The following is a 26,322-nucleotide window of genomic DNA, read 5'->3' on the forward strand; positions in this document are numbered from 1 at the left end:
AAAAAAAAAACACTTGACAATTGGAGAATGTTATTCCTTCTTTTTGAGATTGGTTTATAGTAAACTATGGTATTGCTGTTTGTTTTAGATAGAACGATTAATGACCAATATTTAACTAGTCCACAAGGCTGGATAAACCACTTTACTGACATTCTGTTGGGTGTGCTATATTGGATTGGGGGCAACTTTATCTCTGGTTACTGATAATAGTGCTGGTTGTTCTGTTTCCAGGTTGGATGGCAAGCATGTGGTCTTTGGCAAGGTGAAAGATGGCATGAATACGGTGGAAGCCATGGAGCGCTTTGGATCCAGGAATGGCAAGACCAGCAAGAAGATCACCATTGCCGACTGTGGACAACTCTAATAAATTTGGCTGTTTTATCTTAACACCAGACCATTCCTTCTGTAGCTCATGAGAGTACTCCTCCACCCCATCTGCTCGCAATATCCTGTAATTTTTGTGCTCTCGCTGCAGTTCCTTGGGTTCCATATTTTCTTTATTCCTTTGCAAGTGGAGCTGGATTGTAGAGTTAAGTTTATGATTATGAAATAAAAGCTAAATAACAATTGTTTGTTCTTCTTTGGGTTAGGGTTTTGATGTAGGTTTCATTTTCAGCATCAACAGGTTACTTAATTCTAAGATAACACTTGCTGTGTTTGTTTAATTTCATAAAATACTTTGGTTTTGGCTTATCCAACCCAAGAAATCTTCCTGTTGAGTATCTGAAGATAAGCTGTGAGTGGAATATAGAAAATGTAGTCAGGGGCAGAAAACCAAGGAGCCAGGAATCGACATAGTGACAAGGTTGGACCAGTGTTCCTGTAACAGTAGGAGTGGGAAATTCTCTCTTGGCACAATCAGAGGTGTTCAAGATTGCTACTGGCACAAATTGAAAATCTGTTGTGGCTCATTGTCTTTAACAAAGCTTAACTTGAACACTGCTGCTGTCTCTTGAGGGAAGTATGTGGTTAGATTTTAGGCTATAAGGGGAAATGTGTTTGTGCCATGTTCTGGGACATCTGGAGCTATTTCCATTTGAGAATGTAGATCAAGTTTATACAGCTTTTACTTAGAATGGTAATTCTTACCTAAGTGGTTGAGTCTGATAGAGAAAGGCAGTGGGATTCAGGCTAGGTGACTGGTTCTGTGTAGTATTCCTGTAGCGAGTTAAACCCCAGACCAGCTTCAGTGCCTAGTTACTCCCTAGACTTGGTTATGTAGACTTTATGGTCATTTGGGGTATTCCAGTCCTTTCCATAATGCAAACTTGGCCTGTCTAGAAAAGGTTCATCCCTTAATTGAGAATTTGGTTTCTTATAAAATGAAGTGCTAGGATGTGTAGGCTGAATGAAAACTGTCAGAGTAATCTAGAGATGCAAGTTAACACCCTATTGTCTCACTGCAGTGCTTGTGCACACTGCCCACCTTAATTGGCCCCAGTTAATAGGGCCCTCAATAGACTCCAAAGTTGCTTTTCTGTCCTAAAAGTGAGATGGTGCACTTGACTACTTATGTTCTGCAACTTTGTCTTCCTGACTGGTTCCTTGTATACCAGTTACTGGTGTGTGCCCTTCCCAACACCTTGTGGATCTCAGCCCTTTATCTACTGGTTGGTTACATGTTCTCTGGGTTATGTCATGCAAGGGCTGGCAATGTCTGTTGCTGAGCTTCAGACCTGAGCTCAAGGTGGAAATAGGCATCCTTTGGTCATCCCAGTCTTTTATTAGTTAATATACACTAGTCCTTTGTCCACATCTAGTCATTTGTTGCTTTTATTCATCCAGGTTTTTGTTGAACTCATACTAAATGTCAGGCACCATGCTGGGTACTGGGAAAGTGATCATGAGCCAAGTAGGCAGGCTCCTCCCTTACAGTGCATGGTATCATTTGTGGTAAGATTTGACCTGGTTAGGAAGGTTGCAGATGGCTTCCCTGAGGAAGAAGGGATGCTTAAATGAAAGGTAAGATTCAAACCTGGTGAATCTGTCACTCCTTCACTAGCTGGAGGCTCTCATAGATCCCCATAGGAAACCATTACCAAGCTGGGAGTGGGAGTGTGCCTAACTGAAAACCAAGTTTGCAATATACATAACCACACTTTGTGCAGTGAATAAGATACTCTGCTTTGTAGGGTGGGAGATGGCTTCCCTGAGGAAGAAGGGATGCTTAAATGAAAGGTAAGATTCAAACCTGGTGAATTTGTCACTCCTTCACTAGCTGGAGGCTCTCATAGATCCCCATAGGAAACCATTACCAAGCTGGGAGTGGGAGTGTGCCTAACAGAACCAAGTTTGCAATATACATAACCACACTTTGTGCAGTGAATAAGATACTCTGCTTTGTAGGGTGGGGAGGATTAACTATGAAGTACTTGGAAGAGTGACTACTGGCGTATAGTGTACATGCGAACAGTTCTTTTAACATGTATATTCAGGTTTTTTCTAGGTTCAACGTGGATTCAGTACTTAGGCCAGTGCTTGGTCCAGGGAAAGCTCACAAGTGGTTTGTGGAACTGGAATATAGACCCCTTACTGAACCCCATTTTGATGTTTTTCCAGAGTTAGTGACTTTATTGTGAGTTGTACATACAGAGTATGTTGTATTGGTTATCTATTACTGTGTAACAAATCACCTTAAAACAGTGGATTTTAGCAACATCTCAGTGTCTCTGGGTCAGGAATCCAGGTATGGCTCAGCTGGGTCCTTCATTTCAAGGTCTCACAGGCTGCAGTCAAGGTTCGGGTGGGAAGGATTTGCTTCCTAGTGTGCTCTCATGGGTATTGGCAGGATTCTGTGCCATGTGGGCTGTTGATTGGAGGCTGCCTTGAAATCCTTGTCACAAAGGCCTGGCCATCATAGCTTGCTTGATGGAAGTATGCAAGCTGGAAGGCAAGTGAAGTCCACCAAGATGGCAGTCTTATAACACTGTAGTGTGTTACAGGGCAGGGTGGTGGTGTAACACCAAGGTCGAGGATTCAGATCCCCATGCTGGCCAGCTGCCAAAAAAAAAAACTGTTATATAAGACTATAACTTAGTCTTAACCTAGTCACAGAAATATTAACCTATCATGCTGTATTCTGTTACAAGTAATTTGCTAGTATGTGCAGCCCACATTCGAGAGGATTATGCAAGGGTGTGTATAGTATACCTGGAAGTGGAGATTGTCAGGGGCTGTCTTTAAAAAAGTTGCCTACCACAAGTCTAAAGTGTACAGATTAAAGACTAGAAATAAAGGAACCCCAGTGTGTCTAGAATTACTAATACCCCAGAAGTGCCCTTTGTGAGTTCTTCCACTTCCTTCCCCTGCGAGACATATCCATGGTTCTGATTTTTGTGTTCTGTAGCACCTGTGTATGTCCACAAAAACATTGTTTTGAAAAAGTGAGAAGCAAGCACAAACCTAATTTTGTAAAGAAAGGGTAAAATTGCTGCTATTTGGTGGAGGCCCCCAAGAAAAGTCAAGATGAGCAGAGTCTGGGTTACAGTGTGACCCCAGGTTCTCTGTCAGCACAAGAGCCACTTCAAGGAAAGTTGGCTAGGTGTGAGTCCTAGAAGGGAGGGCTCACCCAATGCCCTCATCACACCTCAGAAAATCCATAAAATCTATAGTATTTGATGCATATTTAGATTTCTCCTGTTCCTAGAATGTGTTTTAAAAATCGGCTTTATTAAAGTATAATTTACATATAATTACAATACCTTATAACTGTCCGTTCTCTCCCCACCACTCCAGGATCCCACTTTACGTTTGACTGTTACATAACCTTAGTCTCTTAATCTAGAAGTCCTTTCAATCTTTTTTTTAAACATAATTTGTTCATTAGCTTCTTAAAATAACAACTTTATTGAGATTTGTATGCCATAAAATTCATCTTTTTAAAGAGTTCAATAATTTTTAGTGAGTTTACTGGGTTGTGCAACCATCTGCATAATCCAGTCTTAGAACATTCTGTCACCCCAGTACGATCCCTGCCTTGTGCCCATTTGCAGTCAATTTCACTTCCACTCCAAGCCCCTGACAACTACAAATCTGCTTTCTGTCTCTGTAGATTTGCCCTTTCTGGACATTTCATTTAAATTGACTCATATACTAATGATCTCTGCCCTTCCACTATTTTGTTTGTTTGTTTGCAAAATTGACTTTTTAAAGAGTTCAGTACATTGACGTTGTAGAATGTCCGTTATTCTTTTTTTGTCTTGCTCTTTTTTTTGGTGGCTGGCCTGTATGGGGATCTGACCGTTTGACCTTGGTGTTATAACACTATGCTCTAACCAATAGAGCTAAACAGCCATCCCCAAATATACCATTCTGAAGTTGACTAATTGTTTTCATCTTCATGTTATTTACTTATTCCTCTAGCTCTTGTATTTTCTGTAAACTGGAAATTAGGCCTAGAAGCTTAATTGGACTCAGGTTCAACATTTTATTTTATTTATTTTATTTATTTTTATTTATTTATTTATTTTTTTAAAAGATGACCGGTAAGGGGATCTTAACTCTTGACTTGCTGTTGTCAGCACCACGCTCAGCCAGTGAGCGAACTGGCCATCCCTATATGGGATCCGAACCTGGGGCCTTGGTGTTATCAGCACCGCACTCTCCCGAGTGAGCCACAGGCCGGCCCTCAGTTCACCATCTTAACCCAGATGCATATATTCTTCTTTATAACCTTATAGTTCATTTATAATTTCCTAGTTTATGTTCTCTTTCTCATTAACTTTTCAATGTAAAATGGAGGTACTTGAAGTCAAAAAACTTCTCTTTGATATTTTGCTCTCACATGCAGTCTTGTTTCAACTATCCCCCCTCCCCTACCAGTCCTCTGTTGTCCAACTGGATTATTTTGAAGCAAAATCCAAACATCATATCATCATATTCATAAATATTTTAGTATATAGTTTGTCTCTAAAAGATGTTTTTATTTTTAAGATAACCACAATACCACTATTGCCTCTAAACTAATGATTCCTTAATATCTTTAATTGTCCAATCACTGTTCACATTTTCCCAAATTTATGTCTCGTAAATGCTTTTTTTTCCCCCAGTTGGCTTTTTAAAATTTAGATCCAAATAAGATCCATATGTCTACAGAACTTTGAGCAGCGGAGTAACAGCATTTGCCTTGCATCTTTTAAGACTTTGACTGCGGTGTATAAACTGCGGAGGATAAATGGTGTGGTGGAGCGAACTCTGGAGGGCACTGTATCATCCAGGAGAGAGGGATGAGGCTTGGACCAGGGTCATAATGTCAGTGAAGAAAAGTAAGTACACTTGCTTTGATTGCAGAACTGCTCTAAGTGTGAGAGGAAATGATTGGGTATCTTTATGACCTTGAACTCTCTGAAATATTATCTATTCCCAGTCCATGTTTAAGTTTTTCTTGCCTTGTCTAAATCAGTGATTCTGTATGAATGCAATTTTAGGGAAGTAAAGCAAATAAATAGCATGAGAAACTGGAAATATTGTAAATATTTATCATAAGGGGCTGGTTAAATTACAGTAATCTATTAATTTATAGTAGTCTTTCAGATCCAGTGCCCCTTTTGTAACAATATCCCTTTACCACACTGAACTCAAATTATAGTAACTTTCTTATATACATCATTTTTAAAAATCAGTAATGTCTAACTGAGCAATAAAGGAGAAAGGAAAGGGAAATCCCTGATAATGAAATAATATGTGTTTCATTCTGCATACGCTTGGGTCCTTATGACCACTCGAGAGAGCACGAAGGGGTCAGGGTGCACCCCGCTCTAACTGCGAACAAGCACAGGGGTGAAGTTTGGGTGTCTCTAGTATCTCAGGCAATACCCTATGACCTTCAGAAATGATGAACAATTCTCGACAAAGTTCCAAACAACAAAGCTCATGCTTCTCTCTGATTATACATGGAAGTTACAGGTCTGAAAAATGCCAGCAATATTAAAACTTTCAACAACCAAAACTAAAACCAAATTACTGTGAGTTTATATGTAAAGTGAAGTTCTAGACTTAGATAATGATAAATGAATTTTTCATGTACTGAATATTTAGCTGGGTGTCTGGAAGTCATGTGGGCAGTCCCGTGCATTACAAGATGGCCAGCATCACCTCTGTCCAGTGTTGGTGGCCCACAAATTTCCAAAGTGTTTCCTGGGGGCATTGCCATCCTGCTGAAAACCACTTGAGCTTGCGGTTAGTTCAATTAGTTAGAGCATGGTGCTGTTAACACCAAGTTCCAGGGTTTATCCCGGTACCAGCCAGATGCCCCCCAAATAAATAAATATAAATAAAACCACTGACATGACAAGGTAGGACGTAGCTGTAAAAGAACAAGGTAGTATGGCCAGCCGCAAAAAAAAAAAAAGAGCAAGGTAGTACATCTCCAAAATAGCCTCAGATAGAGTATTGAATGGAAAAAAATAAAAAATAAAAAAGGTAAAGAACAGTAGAATGCAATATCACAAGGCGGTCTTCAAAAAGTTGAGGGAAGGATTTGTATTATCTTTTTTTTTTTAGAATGCAATATCACAAGGCGGTCTTCAAAAAGTTGAGGGAAGGATTTGTATTATCTTTTTTTATTTTGTCCTTTTTGAGACCAGCCACACCGCGCTTCTAGGCCATGGTTTTGACTCTAACCCCCAGGAGTATATTTTACACTGTGGTCTGGTACACATATAACTGAAACAGATATGACTCTTACCAAATGCACTGCACTGTGATATTTCCTATTTCTTTTAAAAAACAAAATGCTGGTGGCAACCCACTAGTTAATTCTACGACCCAGGTCATGGCCTGAAGCATGACCAAACAGCTCAGAGTTCAGTAGCCTGGGACATCAGCAGGTGTGTTTTACAGCGTGACTGTAGCTTCCCTATTTGCCTGAAATCTTACAATCTGTAATTTCCCATAAAAAAAAGACTATTGTTCAGCTATACACTCAATTTCCTGAATTTTGATATTTTTGGGGAATACTTTAGGAAGATAGCAACCATCATACATCCCAAAAGTTGTGGACATTTAGGGTTTCTCAAAACTTTTAACTCTAAGTGCAGCCAGTCAACCCCAGCACTAGCTAAGTCTGCACTGGGAGGATGCATCCAGGGTAGGAGACCACCTTGTGAGCAGCTTGGGCTGCTCTGGGGGCTGGTTTCAGGTGGGTCGCTTCCCTGTGATTCCAGTGCCCTCCAGCTTGTCCTGTTCTCCACGCTGAGATGAGCTCTGGTCAGACTGGCTTGGAGCCCACTTTTACCATTATCACCTGGGTAACCCTGGGACAGTGATTTATGTTAAGCCTCATCTGTAAAAGGGGTATAATTACATCACCTACTTCTTCTGGTACTGCCTGTTATTAGTAATTGTTTCTGCATTTAAAGTACACTTGGATGGGCCGGCCCGTGGCTCACTCGGGAGAGTGTGGTGCTGACAACACCAAGGCCCCGGGTTCGGATCCCATATGGGGATGGCTGGTTGGCTCACTGGCTGAGCATGGTGCTGACATCACCAAGTCAAGGGTTAAGATCCCCTTACCGGTCAACTTTTAAAAAAATAAATAAATAGGGCCGGCCGGGTGGCGCACTGGAGAGTGCGCTGCTTGGGAGTGTGGCGGCGCTCCTGCCGAGGGTTCGGATTCCATGTGGAGACCGGTTCCCGCTCACTGGCTGAGCGCGGTGCAGGCGCGACTCCCAGGATTGCGATCCCGTTGCCGGTCCCCGGTATGGGCGTGACACCGAGGGTTGCGATCCCGTCACCAGTCAGTAAAAAAGAGACAAAAAGGAAAAAAAATAATAATAAAATAAATAAATAAATAAAAATAAAAACATAAAATAAAATAAAATAAAGTACACTTGGATATTTAACAATCTGTTTTCTCCTTTTCCATATAAGGGCAAATGTTTTCCTTTTCTCCACTAAAGTTTTTATGTTAGGTATTAAGATACCTAAGATAAAAGGCATTAAGAGTTATTAATTAGAGGTATTAAGCAGTTTCACTCTCTAGCACAGTAGTCTTCAAGTACACGTGAGCCCTTTCTTGACTTTCTTGCTGGGGACAAAATTCATTGCTCCCTCCTCTTTGTTCCCATTGCGCTTTTTACAAGATGTGCTATTAACGCATCTCACACATTCATGTTGTTTCATAGTTACTTGTCCATAGGAGCCCAGTGATGCCAAGAGTTTTACTTTTATCTTTATATATCCCCAGTCCCTATCAGAATGCCTGGCACTTGGTGGCCCTCAATACATTTTCCAAAGAAAGAAAGGAGGGAGGGAGGGATTGAGAGAGGGAACTGGAGAGAGGAGGCAAGAGAACAAAATGCTGGGAAAAAGGCAAAGCACTGTGACATGAAAAAGGAGAAAAAAAAATCAAGAACTTCATTCTTTCTCCACCACTGGTCTGTTGCTGACAGGATACAATCTAAATTCCTGCTCCTGACAGCAAAGTGCTTTGTTGAATAATACTTTTCCTCTAGTAGAACATTTTGGACAGTGTTTTGGGCTGTGAGGTTTCCTACTTGGGTCCCTGAGGTCACACACTGGCCAGGTGGAGCAGCGCTGTGGTGGAGGCAGGCAGAACGTGAGGGAGGGAGACCCAGGTCCAGAGCATCAGCTGCATCCAGGCTCACCACTCGTGAGCCATTTAGAGTCAGAGGGTCACTAGCCTCACTGTGAAATAATATAGAGGTATTGAGAAATTGTGCCAGCACTTTGCAAACTATACAGAATAAGGCATTTTCTTCCTCTTGAGGGCAGCCATGTCCTCAGCCCAATGCAGTCTTTTAAGGATGCATGTTATGGGGGTGGGGGCAGAATTCATCAGGAGCCAGAATGATCTTCTCAGGGCCCTTTCTGAATCTCATCTCCCCATTCCCCTGGATGTGCCTGCAGATCCCATGGTGCCATTTCCCTACCCCAGCACAAGACCACCCCATCCTCTTGCCTGTCCCAACCTCATTCGGAGACTTAACACTCCAAGGTGTGGGGACACAGAGCTCATTTTATTCTTACAGTGCCTTTGCTGCCAGATGGGCCTCCACCCACACATGGGCACCCTTGCCTGGAGCCTGCTGCTGGGCCGCTCTCCATAAGGCTCCCCTGGTGGGACTTTTCCAACATTGGTCCCAGAGCATCCCCAGGATGGGCCAGGAGGTCAGAAGTGCTCTGGAAGGAGAGCCAAGGCAGGTTGCTGGGGACCTCTGCTCTGAGGGGACCACTGGGGTTAGGTCCAGGACCCTTCAATATGGTCGGTGAGCGTGCAATCAAAGCTGGACTGCACAAGGTGCCATGGGTGGTGAGTATTCATGCAAAAAGTGAATGACACTAAAAATTAATGCTAGTTGTGTAAGAGCTATACCATCTGCACTCCATACACGAACAGCTTGCATTTATTCCTAATTACTTCACGTGCCTATCACGAAACATGGCAAGAGTGAGTGGTGTACATTTCTCTGTCACATGACTAACTCCTGTTTTATAAGCCTGTGGATTTCAAAGTCAGTCATTTCATGTTCAAGTTCAGAGCTTTTCAAAGGACGGGTGGCAGCTCCCTGGGGCAATGGAGGGCTGGCAGGAAGAGCCGCACCCACAGGGGAAGCAGATATGCTGGAAAGGCCACCTTGAAATATCCTCCCACAGCTTAAAGTCACTCCGACTGGACATTTGTTCGGGTTGACAAATACCAGAAAATCCTGACTATAGGAAAACGCATAGCTAGCAACAAAAAACTGCGTGGGATCTTGATGTTGCACTGGCCCAGGGCTTGGCCAGAGTGGTTTCCCAAGAGAGCCAGTCCCAGGGGAGCCTCCCTGAAAGCTCCAGGCAGGGAGGGTTGAGCTCTGGATTCCACTAGGCTGAAAAGATGAGTGAGGAAGGAACAAACATTTAATTTTTCTTTCAAAACTTGCTCACCTGCATTTTTTTTTAATTGAAAAAAATGTTTTAATTAAAAATGAGTGGGAATGCAGGCTAACCTCTTTTATCTGAATTGTGCAATCTGGATCAAGAAATTAAAGCAGCATATTTTAATGTCATGTGTCTGTATTTGTTCACAAATTAAAGCCCTCTTGGAAGTTGAATTTGTGGTAGAGCCATTCACCCTGATCACAAATCTAATAAAAGAACAAAGGCAGAAAGCCCACGTGTATCTGTTTTCAGGGGTTCTCAACTGATAAGTCTATTTAGGACCACCTGGGGTGCTTGTTTAAAGTACAGATTTCCAGGTCCCATGCCTGGAACCCCTGACTCAGCAAGCATGTGTCTGTGTGCTGGGGAGGAAGGGGGTTCAGGCACCCCGTATCAGCCCCTTGGGTGGTTGTTGGAGTCTGAGGATGAGACTGTTGCTTGAACTCTCCACTGATGCAACCATGGACTCAAACGTGAGGCTCTGAGAAGCTATTCTTCACTGCTTTTCTCCTGTGCTCGCCAATCCGCAGCTGCACATGACCTGCCCTAGAGCTGGGTGAGGGCCTCCTGGAGAACATGGTAAACAAAATTTATGGGAGTCCATTGTTTTGGACTGAGCTCTTGCACTAGGCCCAAATGGACCAGACCAAAATGGAGTCACTCGTGCGAAGTGGTATGCAATCCAACTAGAATTTTTTTTTTTTTTTTTTTTTAAAGATGACCGGTAAGGGGATCTTAACCTTTGACTTGGTGTTGTCAGCACTGCACTCTCCCGAGTGAGCCACGGGCCAGCCCCCAACTAAAATTTTAAGGAAGCAGGAAAATCCCCAAACAGGCCAGCTTTTCCTAAGAACAGGAGATCTGCAGCAACCAACTGAAAAGGGTCCATCACCTGAGTGGGTGTAATAACGGAGTCCTCTCTACTTTCACCCTTACAAGGAAAGCAACCTGAGGTTAACCAATCCACTTTATTTTATTTTATTGTTTTGGTATTGTTACCTTGTTCCTTCTCTGGCTACCTTATAAAAACTGTCTGCCTTGCCCAGCAGAACACTTTTTCTGTTTCACAGAATGAGATACTGCCTGGTTCATGTCACTAGTAAAAGCCAATTAGATCTTTCAACTAAATTTGTTTTTTAGCAATTAGAAATGCAGAGTCTGGTGCACCCCCACAGCCATTGAATCAGAAGCTGCAGAAGACCCCCTAATGGGTTCTTTCACTCTGCTGCATCCTGGGAGGTTGTCTTAGGTTTGCCTCCTAAGTCACTCATCCTCCCCACTACTAAACCTGTTCCGTGAAGTTTTAATGTCAATGAATGTCTGTATCTTTTATTTCTGGAATTTCTACTTTTTCAAATCCAGTTTGTTGTTGTTGTTGTTAATGGTGGTTTGCTTTCTTGTATGTTTTGTGACTTTTTTACTGTTTTCCATTAAAGTCCCAATATGTCCTGAGACATACAAACATCTTTACGCGTGGTTTTGAGTCTGCCCAGATCATCTCCTGCAGGTCTTCTGCTTCTGGGCCAGTTTTTATGTTCTTTGGGGAGGGAAAACAGAACCTGCAGGGGAGGGACAATGGTTCTCACACCACGGGGCAATGTGAACTCAGAATTAGGGCTCTATTTTTTTTTTAATTTTGTTATTATTTATTTATTTATTGAATTATAATTGATTATACATATTTTTGGAATTCAATGTTGACGTATGTTGATCAAATCAATATTACTAGTATGTATATTGTTACAAATTGTTTTAGTCTGTTTTGTGTTGCTATAACAGAATACCTGAGACTGGGTAATTTATAAAGAAAATAGGTTTATTTGGCTTACGATTCTGGGACAGTTGCATCTGGCACGGGCCTCAGGCTGCTTCTACTCATGGCTGAAAGTAGCAGGCTGCCGGTGGGTACGAGCAGATCACACGGCGAGAGGAAGCGAGAGAGAGAGAAGGTGCCAGGGTCTTTTTAAGCTCTTGCAGGAACTAATAGAGCGAGAACTCACTCATTAATCCCCCTCCCCCAGGGAGAGCATTAATCCATTCAGGAGGGATCTGCCCCCATGACTCAATCAGTTTCCAACACTGCTACATTGGGGATTGAATTTCACAAGAGTTTTGGAGGGGACAACACATCCAAACTCCATCACAAATTGTACTTATTCTTTATGCCCCTTGTCCAATCTCTCTATATCCTCCTTTCCCTCCCCCATCCCACCACTGATAACCCTAGATTTCTTCTCTCCCTCTGAAAGATAATGGTTACTCTGTTGACTTGTTGCCTACATGATCAGTCCAATGCTGAGAGGTGTATTCAGATCCCCCAATATTATCATAGAGCAGCTGCTTCTTCTGTCACTCTGGAATGGGCTTTGTGGAGAGAGACATCCTATTCTTTTCTTTGGACTCTGCTGGTGACTCTCCTTGTGTCAATGCACTCCAGTGGCTGGTGGGCCATCTTTGAGGTGCTTGTGACGTCTAACCACTTACGTGTCAGCTGTGGTGCCTGTGGTGGGCCACCCACACGGAGGTGATGTTTTTGGCATGCTCCTTGGCGCTGGTGGTATGCCTGGTTGTGGGGCAGTCCAGTCCCCGGCTCTATGCCTTGGGCCCCTGGGTGGGGCCCCAAGGCACTGGCAGTGTGCCTGGTTGTGGGTAGGGGTCCAGTCCCCACCTCCATGCCCTGGGCCTTCAGGCAGGGCCCTGAGACACTGGCGGTGTAGGGCTCTATTTTTTACATGTGTGATGCTAGGCAGATGGAAACTTCCTCAATTTCCTGTTAGGGTGTTTGTGTCATCTATCCAGGCTGCTTTTCAAGTCCCATGGCAGGGGAGTCAAGGCCAGCCCCTGCACCTCCTGCCCCAAGTTCTTAATGGTTCCTCACACTCAGCTCCCCAGTAAGCCATTCTGCTCAGTTCCCAGTGAACTCTCTGCCTCTGGTTCCTTTGTATCACTCATAGGCTTTTTCTTACTATGGTAATAATTTTGTGATCTTCTTATCCAGCATGTCTATATGCTTGGAGTAGGAAGGAGACCTTCCCACAGTGGCACAGTTTCTGGCATTGACAGGGAAGAAGACTGAGCACCAGGTATAGAAGGATGGATCAGTGACCTCACAGACAGATGGACCAATGACCTTGTGGTATGGGTTAAATGTGTCCCCCAAAAGTTCATGTATTGAAAACTTGGCTCTCATTGTAACAGTGTTAAGAGGGTGGAAAATCCAATTAGGGTATTTTAAATGTGGAGCCTTAAAGAGATTATTGGATCGTAAGAACTATGCTCTCTTGAATGGATTAATCCATTCATGGAGTAATGGTTTAATGTGTTATCATGGTGTGGAGTGGTGGTTTTAAGGAGAGCACATATAAAGTGATCTCGCCATTCTTACCATGTGATACCCTGAGTTGCCACGGGACTCTGTAGAGAGTCCCTACCCAGAAGACGGCCCCCACAAGATGCACCTCCTGAACAGAGGACTTCCTAGCCCCTAAAACTGTAAGAAATAAATTTTGTTTCTTTATAAATTACCCAGTTTCAGGTATCCTGTTATAAGCAACAGAAAGTGGACTAACATAGAAAACTGGCATAAGGAGTGGGGTCTTGGTGGTGGTTTCACTCCCTTGGCTCCACAAAACATGTCCCTAGTGGGGTTCTCTGCTGCAGCTTTGACCCCACATTTCTGCTTGGCATTGCTCTAGTGGAGGCTGTCTGTGGTAATTCCACCCCTGTAGCAAATCTCTTCCTGGGCCCTCAGGCTTTTCCATACATCATTTGAAATCTGGGTGGAGGTTGCCCTGGCTCCACAGCTCTTGTATTATGCAAGCCTAAAGACTTAACACTATGTGGATGCTGCCAAGGTTTCCAACCTGTATCTTCCAAAGCAGTGGGTCTAAAGCAGGGGGTCCAGCAGTACCTGGGGTCAGTTTAGCTACAGATGGGGCAGTCAAGGAGCACTTTGCTGGAATACAGGGAACAGCTTCCCAAGGTGGCCCTAGGAAGCGAGCCCATGAAGGAAGGGTACCCTGGGCCTGTTTCCTGAAGCCATTCTGTCTTTGTAGGCCTCTGGGCCTGTGATGGGAGGTGCAGCCTCAAGGATCTCTGAAATGCCTTCAAGTTTTTTTCCCCATTCTCTAGATGATCCCTTCCTTCAGTACTAATCTTAGCAGATGGTCGCTGGGCTACTCCCTTGGTTTCCTCTCCTGAACACATTTTTTCACTGTTTCTGTAGCCAGGCTGAGTGTTTTCCAAACTTTTACCCTCTGCTTCCTTTAAAATTATACTCTTTTTTCTTTTTTTTCAGCTGGCTGGTATGGGGATCTGAACCCTTGACCTTAGTGTTATCAGCACCATGTTCTAACCAACTGAGTGAGCTAACTTACTAACCACCTTTTAATTATAAATTCCATCTTAACAACATGCCCTTGCTGCTATAATTTAGCATAGGCTGTTAGAAGCAGCCACACAGCCCCCTGAATGCTTTGCTGCTTAGAAATTTCTTCCACCAAATACTCTGGTTCATAACTCTTAAGTTTTGCATTCCATAAAGCCCTCCAGCCTGGACACAATAGCCAAGTTCTTTGCCAGTTTATGACAAGGGTGATCTTTGCTCTGGTTTCCAATAAGCTCCTTCTTATTTACATCTGAGACTTCCTTAAAATTGTCTTTAGAGTCCATATTTTTATCAGCATTCTGGTCACCACCATTTAGCCAGTCTCTAAACATTTCAAACTCTCCCTGGTCTTCTTGTCTTCTAAGCCCTCACCAGAATCTAGGCATTTTCTAACCTGATCCTATAAATTCTTCCAGCTTCCACCCATTACCCAGTTCCAAATCTGTTTCCACATTTTCAGGTATTCATTATTCCTTTTAATAATGGATCAATGACCTTGTAGAAGGATGGACCAATGACCTTGTAATGATGGATCAGTGTCCTTTTAGAAGGATGGATCATCGACCTTGTAGAAAGGTTAAATGCCCATCTCTGTTCTGAGCTGGAGATACAAGAAGTTTTATTTATTTTTTCTTCATGCCAAAGGAAGGATGAAGGTATCAGAAGACAGGAACTGACTGGGGTTTATCCCAAGAACAACTTACTTGTGAATTTTATTTTTTTGGTGGCTGGCTTGCAAACTTGGAGTTATAAGGTTGTGCTCTAACCAGCTGAGCTAACCACTGACTGGGGTTTATCCCAAGAACAACTTACTTGTGAATTTTATTTTTTTGGTGGCTGGCTGGTATGGGGATCCAAACTTGCAAACTTGGAGTTATAAGGTTGTGCTCTAACCAGCTGAGCTAACTGGCCAGCCTACTAGTGAATTTTAAAGGGCTGCTATTACCCTCTAGAAGCAGCCATTTTAGATTATGCCACAACTCTGGGGATGTACTTCTCTCTACTGACCCCTCTGGTTGCAACTTTTCTTGGTTTGGAAAAATGGTTCTAATGCTGTTGCCTTCAAGAGGTTCTTTTCTTCCAATGCTCTTTCTCCTCGGCTGTGTGAGTGCAATGCTGTCACGTTTTTGGAGTAAATTAAGATGTGTCTATACAGACTCAAGCCCATCTCATCACGACCCAGCTATCTCCATTTTCAGTCTATCCTAAGCTCTCTTCCTCTCCCAACTCATCCTCCACACTACTACCAGACTCATCTTTATACTGTCAAAGCACAGTCCTATATTCAAGGGTCGCTGTGTGTGAGGAGCATTCATCAGTCAGTGGTGTGGACATGGGAACAGTGTGGAGGCAGATGGTTAAGCACTATCTTGCAGAACTTAACCCCTGTAGCGTGGGAATCCGTCAGTCAGTCTTTACTACCTGCTACTCTGCAGAGGGAATATTCCACTCTGCTCCTTAATTTGCCTCAGCTCTCAGCTTTAATTCTGTTCTCCTGGAACACCTGTCTGCCCTCCCTCCTTTTCCCTCTCTATTCCCTTCCTTTTCCCTCCTTTTCTCTCCCTCTTCTCTTCCTCCTCCTTCTCCTTAGCCAGATTTCCTCTTCTCCAAGACCCTCTCTTTCTCCCTCCCAGAACAGTGCCCTCAGTGGAAGTCTCCTCTGAACTCTGAGGTGCTTGTGTTTGGATACTTTTGAGCACTAAAAACCATTTTCTTTATACACTTAAAAAAAATCTTAATAGATGTTACTTGAAAAACAATCTGTGGGGCCGAGCCCGTGGTGCACTCGGGAGAGTGCGGCGCTGGGAGTGCAGCAGCGCTCCCGCCACGGGTTCGGATCCTATGCAGGGATGACTGGTGCGCTCACAGCACTCACTGGCTGAGCGCAGTGCAGCCAGTCTCAAAAAGGACAAAAAAAAAAAAAAAAAAGGACAAAAAAAAAAAAAACAATCTGTGGACAGTAGGAAGGGACCAGTACCACTCATTTGCTGCCTTGTCATAGATCGTATGCAGCCTTGTGTTTGAAATCCTTCTAAATGCCCATTACTCCTTCGAGTTGGGTTATAAGCTGCTTGATGGTGGCAGCCAGATAGCAGCAGTCCTTACATCACTAAAAAACTCCTTACAATGGCATATGGCAGACTTTTTTTTTTTTTTAACATTTACTTGTACATATTTGTGGGGTACAGTGTGTTGTTTCAATACATGCATATACTGCACAATGATTCACTTCGGATAGACAGCATAGTTTTACACCTGAGTCCACCCCAGCCTCTGGCAACCGTTATTCTGCTCTCTACTTCTATGAGAACCACTTTTTAAAAAATTCCACATGAGTGATTTCACATGGTATTTGTCTTTCTGTGCCTGACTGACTTCACTTAACACGATGGTTTCCAGTTCCATCCATGTTGCTGCAAGTAGTAGGATTTTCTTTAAATAGCTGAATTGTACTCCATTGCATATGTATACCACAGTTTTTTTTTAATCCATTCATCCATTGATGGGCATTTAGGTTGATTCCATCTCTTGGCTATTGTGAATAGCAGTGCAATGAACATGGGAGTGCAGGATTTCATTTCCTTTGGGTATATACCCAGTAGTAGGATAGCTACATCACAAGTCCATTTTTGATTCTCTGAGGAACCTCCATACTCTTTTCCACAATGTAAATTGGCTGTTCCAATTTACATTCTCACCAACAATGTAGGAGAGTTCTCTTTTCTCTGCATCCTTGCCAGCATTTACTTTCGGTCTTGTTGATAATAGTCATTCAAACTGGAGTAAGATGATATTTCATTGTGGTTTTAATTTGCATTTCCCTGATGATTAGTGATTTTGAGCATTTTTTTCATGTGCTTGTTGGCCATTTGTATGCCTTCTTTTGAGAAATGTCTATTCAGGTCCTTTGCCCATTTTGTAATTGGGTTAATTGGTTTTTTGCTTTTAAGTTCCTTATATATTCTGGCTACTAGCCCCTTGTCTGATGTGTATTTTGCAAATACTTTCTCCCATTCTGTAGGTTGTCTCTTTACTTTGCTGAGCAGAAGCTTTTTAGTTTGATGTAGTCCCATGTGTCTATTTTTGCTTTAGTTGCCTGTGCCCTTGTAGTCTTGCCCAAAAAAGTGCTGCCCTCTCCCATTTCATGTAGGGTTTCCCCTATGATTTCTTCTAGTAGTTTCATAGTTTGGGGTCTTAAATTTAGGTCTTATTCCATTTTGATTTGGTTTTTGTGTATGGCAAGAGATAGGGGTCTAGTTTCAATCCTCAGCATGTGGATATCCAGTTTTCCCAATACCACTTATTGAAGAGGCTGATCTTTCTCCACTTTATATTCTTGGCACCTGTGTCAAAAATCAATTGGCTGTAAGTGCATGAGTTTATTTCTGGGCTCTCAATTTTGTTCCATTTGTCTGTTTTTATGCCAGTGCTGTTTTGTTTTGGTTCCTATAGCTTTATATTTTGAGGTCAGGAAGTGTTATTATGGCAGACTTTCAATATATCAGAACCAGAGGAAGAGATAGAAAGGAAATAACACCCATGACAGGGGAAACCAAACTTGGTGATAGAGGACCCAGTAGAGGAAGCAGCTTCAACTTGTGTCTCCAGCTGCATAGGCCTCACCTTCCTGGATGAGACTGGCACTGGGATGTACTGGAAGCACTAGAGCAGGGTTTGACAAACCCAAAGGTACATATATCAGGGACAATCTGGCAGTGGTGTGTAATGTGAGTTAAAACTCAGAGACTGGTTAGGAGGTATCCACAAAAACCTAGGAAGTGAGTGGAAAAGGAAAGGATCTGCATACATCTGAAGGAAGAATGGTCAAAACTGAAGGTCAGAATGTGTGCTCTGCAAAGTATGAATATAGTATGAATGTGCATCAGGAAGAATATTTGAAATCAGATTCTCAGAATTTCCAGAAGTATGTGGCTATACTTATAGTTGAGGATATAGGAGCAAAGTGGGTAGAGGGAAGAAAAAGTGGAATGGGGATTGAGAAATTGGTGCTACTGATGGAAAATGAAAACAGCAGCTCATGTTGGAGTATGTGTGGTAGATGGGGAATAAGCCCTTTGCCAGGATAAAGACTGTAACATAGGGCTATGCTGCTAACCTCCACCAAGCAAAGCCTTGGGACAGAGTTCCTCAAGTACCTATATCCACACCCACACGCACCCACAATGGAAGGCCATACAATCTACAGGCTTATGGGAAATTCCCAGCAGGTTAGTTCCCCATTGACCATTCTAGAGACTAGATGAACATGCCTGTGCACAGAAAATGTCAGCTGACACCATCTTCTGTAGGGCAGTCAACTGAACACTGAGCACAGATTCTCAGCTTTCCCATTTAAATATGTGACCCTAGAATGTTGATTCATCTTGCTCTGCCTGAATTTCCTCATCCATAAAATGAAGCCTTCGTCCTGTGGAGCCCAGCACAGAGTGTGGTCTGGGTGTGGCCAGGGCTGGGTAGGTCGGCTCTGCTCAAATACCTTCAGTGATGGGAGAGACACTTTCTCAGGGTTTTTTTTTTTTCCCCTTTTTGTCTTTTTTACTGACCGGTGACAGAATCGCAACCCTTGGTGTCGCGCCCTCACCGCGCTCAGCCAGTGAGCGGGAACTGGTCTCCACATGGGATCCAAACCCTCGGCGGGAGCGCCACCACGCTCCCAAGCGGCACACTCTACAGTGCGCCACCGGGCCGGCCCATTTCTCAGGGTTTTTAAAGCTGAAAGCGATTGTCCAGAGATGATTTAGTCCAGCCCAACTATTTTTACACAGAATATATTTAATTCCATTATATAAACTAGGAACAATTTTACCAACATAAAATGTGACCATAGGCTACATATAACAAAAGATCAAACTAGGCACACATGTCCATGGAAAAATCATGCCAATTAAATAAATATGTTCAGCATTTCCATTAATATTCATATGCTACTCTTTCATTTTTTTGCTGATAAGCAGTACAGAAAATTAAAAACAAAACAAAATTGACAAGACAATCAACTAGCTTGTTTTTTTCTATCATTTGGAAAAAGATTACCATTATTCAATTTTATTATGTAATACACTCATCCACGTAATGAAACATCTGTGAAAAAATAGTGTGGGAACCACCATCAGTGGCCGACCCTAATCTTGTCTGTCCATAAATGAAATATTTCTATTATACACAAATACAGACATTTGAAGTTAGAAAGGAATACAACTCAAATAGCAAAAGGTCTTTAATTACAGAAAGTTTAACATAAGTCAATTACAGAAAGTTCAAAAGTATATACTAAGCCCAGAGTAGGCTACTGCCAAGGAAAAAAAATTTTGTAATCTTTGTATGTTACATGGCATTCCTAACTCTACAAACTATCAGCATTTGTAGAGGCTAGCTCCTAAAAGTCCCAAAGAAGTGGAAACATTCAGGTATGAAGGACTCATGATAAAGAGCAGGTGGAAGCAAGGGGGCAGGCCTGTATCTTAGTCAAGTATGGACTGAGTAAAGAGCTGTTTGGCTGAACTGGGCTCCCCTGAAGAATCTGAGCCAAGCTGAAAGAAACTAGCTTAACCTCTGGTAATGAAATTTTAGCTGTACCGTGGCTGTTCAATTTCAGAGTTTACTGACAGGATTAGAATGATTAAAAAAAATTTAGAGCAAGCTTTTGTGTAATTAATCAGAGATGAAATTCATAAATTCTGGTAAGAATTTGCCTCTCCAACTGTCATTGCATAAGAAGAAAACAGGGCCATGTCACTTGGGAGGACTGTCTCAGCTCCTGTTTAGGGAGCTGACTCCTATGCTCTCTCGAGAACAGCTCCTGAAGGGAAGGCCTGTCCTGCACAGATGTGGCCATGGAATTCATGGGGCTCTTGTGTCACATATAAAGTACTGTAGATATGTGGCAGGTGAAGAGTTCACATTCCTGGTTTCACTAACTGTCATGTATCCATTTAAAAGGTCCATGGCATACATAGTAATTTAGTTTCCTAGGTGCGTTTGAATCTTGGGTGCTTGCAGCTAGGGAACAAGACGAACAAACAGAGCTAATGGCCAAAACTCTTGTTTTAACATAGCTACTTTTTCTCTTTTAGTTTGCATATTACCAGTAACTGCTATGCTCTTTGAAGGTTTCATGAAACTATGTGCTGTGACGCATTTTCAATTTGGGGATACAGAGGATGTCCCGATACATTTCTCCAGAATGTCACAAGTCTATTTCTTAACATCCTAATAGATTCACACATTACTTTATCAGCACTAATTTTTAATGCTGACGCTGGTACTTTCTGCAGTAGTCTTCTAAGTGACTGGCCAGGGAGTCCAAGTTTTCACAATCCGCATTTTAAGTTTAATCTGTCCATGTTCTTGTTGAGCTTCTGGTAATAAAGAAATGCTGCTGACTGAAAGACAAAAGGGCCTGTGGTGCTTTCAGGGAGTCTTGGAGATCTCTGGGTACTGGGCACTGTGCTTGAACGTCTTGCATGTGTTCTCTCATTCAAAGATCAGAGTATATGATGTAGGTACTATTATCTCCATTTTAGGGATGAAGACAGAGGCTTGAAGAGGTGAAGCCACACAGCCAGGTGACCGGCCAACAAAGATTTGAATACAGGTGGATCGGACTCCAGACTATCATTTCCAAAGAATTACAAAATCCAACTTGTTCCTGCTGTCTACTTGTAACAAGTCAAAAATTTTAACTCTTCGGGTGTCTGAAGTCTGCAAACCCTGTATATATCCCTCTAGTTGTTTTCCATTACTGCTGTAACAAATTTGCCACAAACTTAGTGGCTTTAAACAGCAGTATCTGTAAGTCAGAAGTCTGGCACGGCATGGCTGTTTCTACACTTGGCCTCACTGGGCTAAAAATCAAAGTGGCTGAGACCCCAGGTCTCATCTGTTCCTCAGGGTCCTCTTCCAAGTTCACTGGCTATTTGGCAGGATTCATTTTCTTCTCCTGCTTTCCATGTGGCCTCTCTATCCCTATGCCAGCAGTGGCATCTCAAGCATATCTTCAAATCTGATTTCTTCTTCCTCATTTTTTTTGGTGGCTGGCCGATATAGGGACCCGAACCCTTGACCTTGGTGTCATAACACCTAGCTCTAGCCAACTGAGCTAACTGGCCAGCCCTTCTGCTTTTAAGTGTTCATGTGATTACATTGGGCCTACCCAGATAATCCAGGATATCCCTATTTTAGAAACTTTAATTATACCTGCAAGTCCCTTCTACTATGTAATGTAACACATTCATAGGTGTAACACCAGGGGAAGGAAGGTCATGGGGGCTATAATTCTGCCTATCATTTCCTCTTAGAATCTCTCTTGTACATATACAGCCCCCAAGGCAAAATACCTTTTCCCTTCAAAAATGTTTCACAGTATTCTGCCCTCTGCCAGGTGTCCAACCAGTTACAGTAGCTGGACTGGACCTCACCCAAATAGGAATGAATACCATGTATTTGTACTTTAACCGGTAGATTGTGGAAAAGCCTATTTTTGCCAGGGATGGGGTGGTGTGGTCTTCAAGTTTTATGCATTTCAGGTGACTTCACTTGGGACTCCCTTAAGAAACAAAAACTGAGAAATGAACACTGACTATACCCCTCCCATCCTCATGTTCTCATCCTTTCCAGTGCTTGGAGGTCCCCAGACTCAACTGTCTTTACTCAGGATAGTAGTTTGGACCAACAGTGTAGCAACATGGTTTATCCAAAAGGCCAAACATAAATAGAACATCTTATGCATCAGAAAACTACTAGTATGCACAAGAGTGCTCTGAAATTACTTCAAGTCAAATCTCCTAAGCAGATCAAGAATCTTGCTTAAAACTGAATTTGCCTACCTGATAAGCAACTTTCCTTATTCAGCACCTTCAGCCCATTCTTTGATTCAATTTAGCACATATCCCAGTAGAACCTTGCAATCATCTAATACAATGACATCATCTGAACTAAGAACACCTTCTCTTCTCTAAAAAGAAATAAAAGGACAAATAGAGAATAAAAACAGCAAAGGCCATTCATAGATAAATTATGTGATTACAAGTAAAATGTTAACTGTAGAATTTAGGTGGCAGGTATAAGAATTATTCACTTTATAACTATTTTAACTTTTTTGCATGTTTGAAAATTTTCACAATAAAATGTTGTCAAACAAGAACTATCGCCATAAATTCAACCATAGGTACCAAAGCCAGTGTGACATTTCTCACTAAATGTCTTAAGAGTGAGATACTCTTCAGGGCATATGTCATAACTCTCCATAAAAATGCTATTCTTCGTTCCCAAGACCTTGTTCATGTTGTTTCCCTACTGAACTCTTCTCAACTGCAACCAATTCCACAAGGCCCTGTTCAAGTTCTATTTTCTATTAAGAAGAAAAAAATCCTTCCCTCTGCTAAAGTGCCATTGTAGTCCTTTGTGCTGTACTGTCTAAAATACAGGTCGGGAATTATATTTTAAAAATTTTAGATGTTATAGTAGTTAGACTGGGTCTGTTTTTTAAAATTATTATTATTATTTTTATTTTTTATTTTTTAAAGATGAATGGTAAGGGGATCTTAACCTTGACTTGGTGTTGTCAGCACCATGTTCACCCAGTGAGCTAACCGGCCATCCCTAGTATGTGGGATCCGAACCCTCGGGCGGGAGCGCCGCTGTGCTTCCCAAGCGGCGCACTATCCAGTGCGCCACCGGGCCGGCCCTGGGTCTGTTTTTTAAAATTATTATTATTATTATTTTTTATTTTTTAAAGATGAATGGTAAGGGGATCTTAACCCTTGACTTGGTGTTGTCAGCACCATGTTCACCCAGTGAGCTAACCGGCCATCCCTATATGGGATCCGAACCCGTGGCCTTGGTGTTATCAGTACCACACTCTCCCAAGTGAACCACGGGCCGGCCCTGTTTTTTTAGGGATCCAAACCCGTGGCCTTGGTGTTATCAGCACCACACTCTCCCAAGTGAACCACGGGCCGGCCCTGTTTTTTTAAAATTATAAAAAAAACTTTTTAAAAGAAAAGCTGTCTTTCAGAGATACATATTAAGATACTGTAAATGAAGTGGTAACAATGGCTGGAACATGCATTAAAATAACCCAGTGGGAAGAAAAGATTGGGTATGGTTGAAACAAGAGTGATCATTAACTGTGGGAGCTAGGTCAAGAATACAGGGCCTAGTTGTTCTACTTTTAAGTTTTTCTTTAGAAAACAAAACGAAAATACTGGCAACACAGTAGGTGGTCAAATGACTACACTATCAAAATGAAAGCTATCTGAAGCAATTATCTAGAAATTTCTGGTAAAAATGCCCTTATTCAAGTGATTCAAAGGAAGATCTGTTCATTATCTTGCCTTGTTTTCTATTGCCACTTTTGTTACTATTAACACCTCATGCAGGGAGAACTGTGGGCCTCTCAATACAGAAACTTCAAAATAAGCACCCAGAGAATTCAATCAGAATTTGAAATTTCTATTTTGTCCTGCCTTGTAAATTGATAAGTAAAAGTTCCTTAAAGAATTCCAGGGCTGGCCAGTTAGCTTACTTGGTGAGAACATGGTGCTGATAACACTAAAGTCAAAGGTTTGGATCCCTATGTTAGCAACCCCTAATGGAATCCCAGATCTGGGTAAATATTAATGGCGGCTAAAGCCATTAAAGGAAAAGATGATAGAGAACTTTATAATGGATGGAGTAGGCTGGCAGCATCCATACCCACCATCAATCTTAACATTATGAGAGGCATTACGTGTCCTCTAATATGAAAAAATAGGAAGTGTATAATACCACCTATGAATTGTTTGGGAAAAAACAAAATGGAACAAAAAGCCCTCTAGATCTCCCTGTCAGTTTATAGGAATTATAGGGAATAGAAAAATTTCAAATGATACCATTATGATGCATTCTGTAAAATCCACACCGAGGGACAATTCTATAGGACAACCATTTCTTCAAAAATTAACAAGAAAAACAAAGAAACGTATTGATTAAAAAGAAACTTAAGAGATATCAACAAAAGGCAAGATACAGATCTTGTCTGTATCCTGAGTCAAACAAATCAACTATAAAAAAAAAATTATGAGACAAAGGGAAATTTGAATACTGACTGCTATTTAAAAATAAAAATGTTTCGTTGTCTTAGACAATGGTACTATGGCTATGTTCTAAAAAGTGCCCCCTCTTTAGTGACATATTTCAGTATGCCTCTAAAGTATACATACATGAAAATATTTTGCCTGTAATGGGATTCAAACTGATCCAATGCATGAGGCAGAGAATATCGGTAAACAAGACTGACCACAGGACAGTTATTAAAGTTGGAGGATGGGTACATGGGCTTTATTACACTATGCTCTTTATTTTTGTGTATTTGTGAAAATTTCCATAATAAAATATGTTCTTAAAGAAGTTTCGATAGTGTTATACTAAAAAACCTCCTACTTTAATGAAGATTTCCCCCAGAAAAATACAATGTTCTGATGGACCATTCCCCAATATGTTAAATCTTTTAAGTTAGACACTGACAAAAAAAATAATTTTTAAGAGATTGTACAATTTACTGAATGTTACCTGTATCAATAAAAGACCACTAACAGTTGGAATTTTAAGCCAAAAGCAGAAACCTTTGATAAATTTTATGTGAATTCCAGGGAAGGGTGTGGGCTCTGGAGTCAGCCAGATCTAGGTTTTGAATCCTAGCTCTGCATTTCTTATCTACTAGCTGAATGTTTTTTGACAAATCATTTAATTTCTGTGAGCTGTTGGCTCTACACCTGTCAAGTGGGAATAATAAAATATCTTGATCAGTAAAGCACTTAGTTCAGGGCCTGGCACATGGTAAGTGCTCAGAAAAGAATTCAAATAATTCTACTGCCCCATTTCAGTCATATATGTACATCTTCCATATTCTAACATCTCTGAAACTGGGATGTGTCTCATAACTGATGGCATATCATAGGTTTAACTGGCAGTTTTTCTTTCTTAGTGATATGTAAAATAATGGTGCATACTACAAATCGATAGCATCTAAGAGTCAATATAACATGGTATCAATCATGGTAAAGCTATATTCTCAATTTCTGTTTAAGACCATTCTGAATAACCAATTTGAGATTTAAAAAATTTCAAAGTCTGAGCAAAATATTTCCAATACCTCATGAACAGAATAGTTTTGAGACAAATTAATTTTGTAAAAAATGGTTTATCAATTCCATTTTTGTATAAAACACATGGGAGGAAGGCTAGCCAATCAACACACAACTGTCACCACATGAAAAGGTACTTTTATCAAACTTCGAGTCTAAGAACGTACAAATGTTTCTTTTATCATGTCTACAGTAATTGTCTATGCTTTTCCATTTAACTGTTTTTAAAAATTTCATATATCCCCATTATTTCTTCTGTTTCAGTTACAGTACAATGACGGGGAGGAAGAGGGTTGGTTAAAACAACCCTCTAAGCAGTTTTCTGCTGTCCTTTCTTTCCAATCAGAGATTTGTGGATGTGAGGGATCACACCTACAATGAAATAAAGAAAAAGTTATTAAAAACTTTTTTAGCTGGCTACATGTTAACACTTTTGTGTTTCAAGCAAAAAGGGCAATTACACAAAGAATGAAATTTACTTAAGTCCCTTTTCACCTTCTGATCCTGTTAAAGTTATCTATATCATGGGCTATCCCCACCCGAGGGGTCTGTAAACCCTTCTAAAACTGTACATAAAGTTGTGTGATTTTTATATGCATTTTTAGAGAAGAGTAACCACAACTTTCATGAGGTTCTCTAAGGGTGATCCAGAAAAGATTAAGAACCACCAGCTTATCTCTTACCTTCAATGATCCTGACCCATTTTGACTATTTCAGCCCTTTCAAGGGTATCATGTTAAACAATTTCTTAAGATCATTCGTCAAACAGTTTAAAAGGTATGGGAAATATTTTAAACATTTTAAAATTTAGACAAAGAACTGGCTAAAACAAAAATAGCATTATCGGGCCGGCCCCGTGGCGCACTCGGGAGAGTGCGGGGCTGGGAGCGCAGCGACGCTCCCGCC

General features: G+C 41.6%; 2 protein-coding genes and 1 long non-coding RNA gene across 3 annotated transcripts in view; 1 reads left to right on the plus strand and 2 right to left on the minus strand.

Annotated features, from left to right (window-relative positions):
* Window positions 1-567, plus strand: part of PPIA (peptidylprolyl isomerase A (cyclophilin A)) — a 2,797-nt gene extending 2,230 nt beyond the window's left edge. The window contains exon 5 of the mRNA XM_008571777.1: window positions 232-567. Coding sequence (XP_008569999.1) covers window positions 232-364 — 133 coding nt within the window. The 3' untranslated portion in view covers window positions 365-567. The remainder of the gene's footprint in view (window positions 1-231) is intronic.
* Window positions 568-2,554: 1,987 nt separating this feature from the next.
* LOC103589735 lies at window positions 2,555-22,785 on the minus strand. Its single transcript, XR_550413.1, has 2 exons — window positions 22,117-22,785; window positions 2,555-2,997 (listed from the first exon to the last, which is right to left on the minus strand). It is a non-coding gene; the product is annotated as an uncharacterized LOC103589735 (long non-coding RNA).
* A 2,667-nt stretch (window positions 22,786-25,452) lies between these two features.
* The window catches only part of LOC103589736 (histone H2A.V), a 15,406-nt gene continuing 14,536 nt past the window's right edge, over window positions 25,453-26,322 (minus strand). Inside the window, exon 4 of the mRNA XM_008571778.1 lies at window positions 25,453-25,788. Within this exon, the coding sequence (XP_008570000.1) occupies window positions 25,727-25,788 (62 nt within the window). The 3' untranslated portion in view covers window positions 25,453-25,726. The remainder of the gene's footprint in view (window positions 25,789-26,322) is intronic.

This window comes from Galeopterus variegatus, unplaced genomic scaffold (genome assembly GCF_000696425.1).
Source record: "Galeopterus variegatus unplaced genomic scaffold, G_variegatus-3.0.2 Scaffold718, whole genome shotgun sequence".
In the NCBI taxonomy this organism is placed as follows: Eukaryota; Metazoa; Chordata; class Mammalia; order Dermoptera; family Cynocephalidae; genus Galeopterus; species Galeopterus variegatus.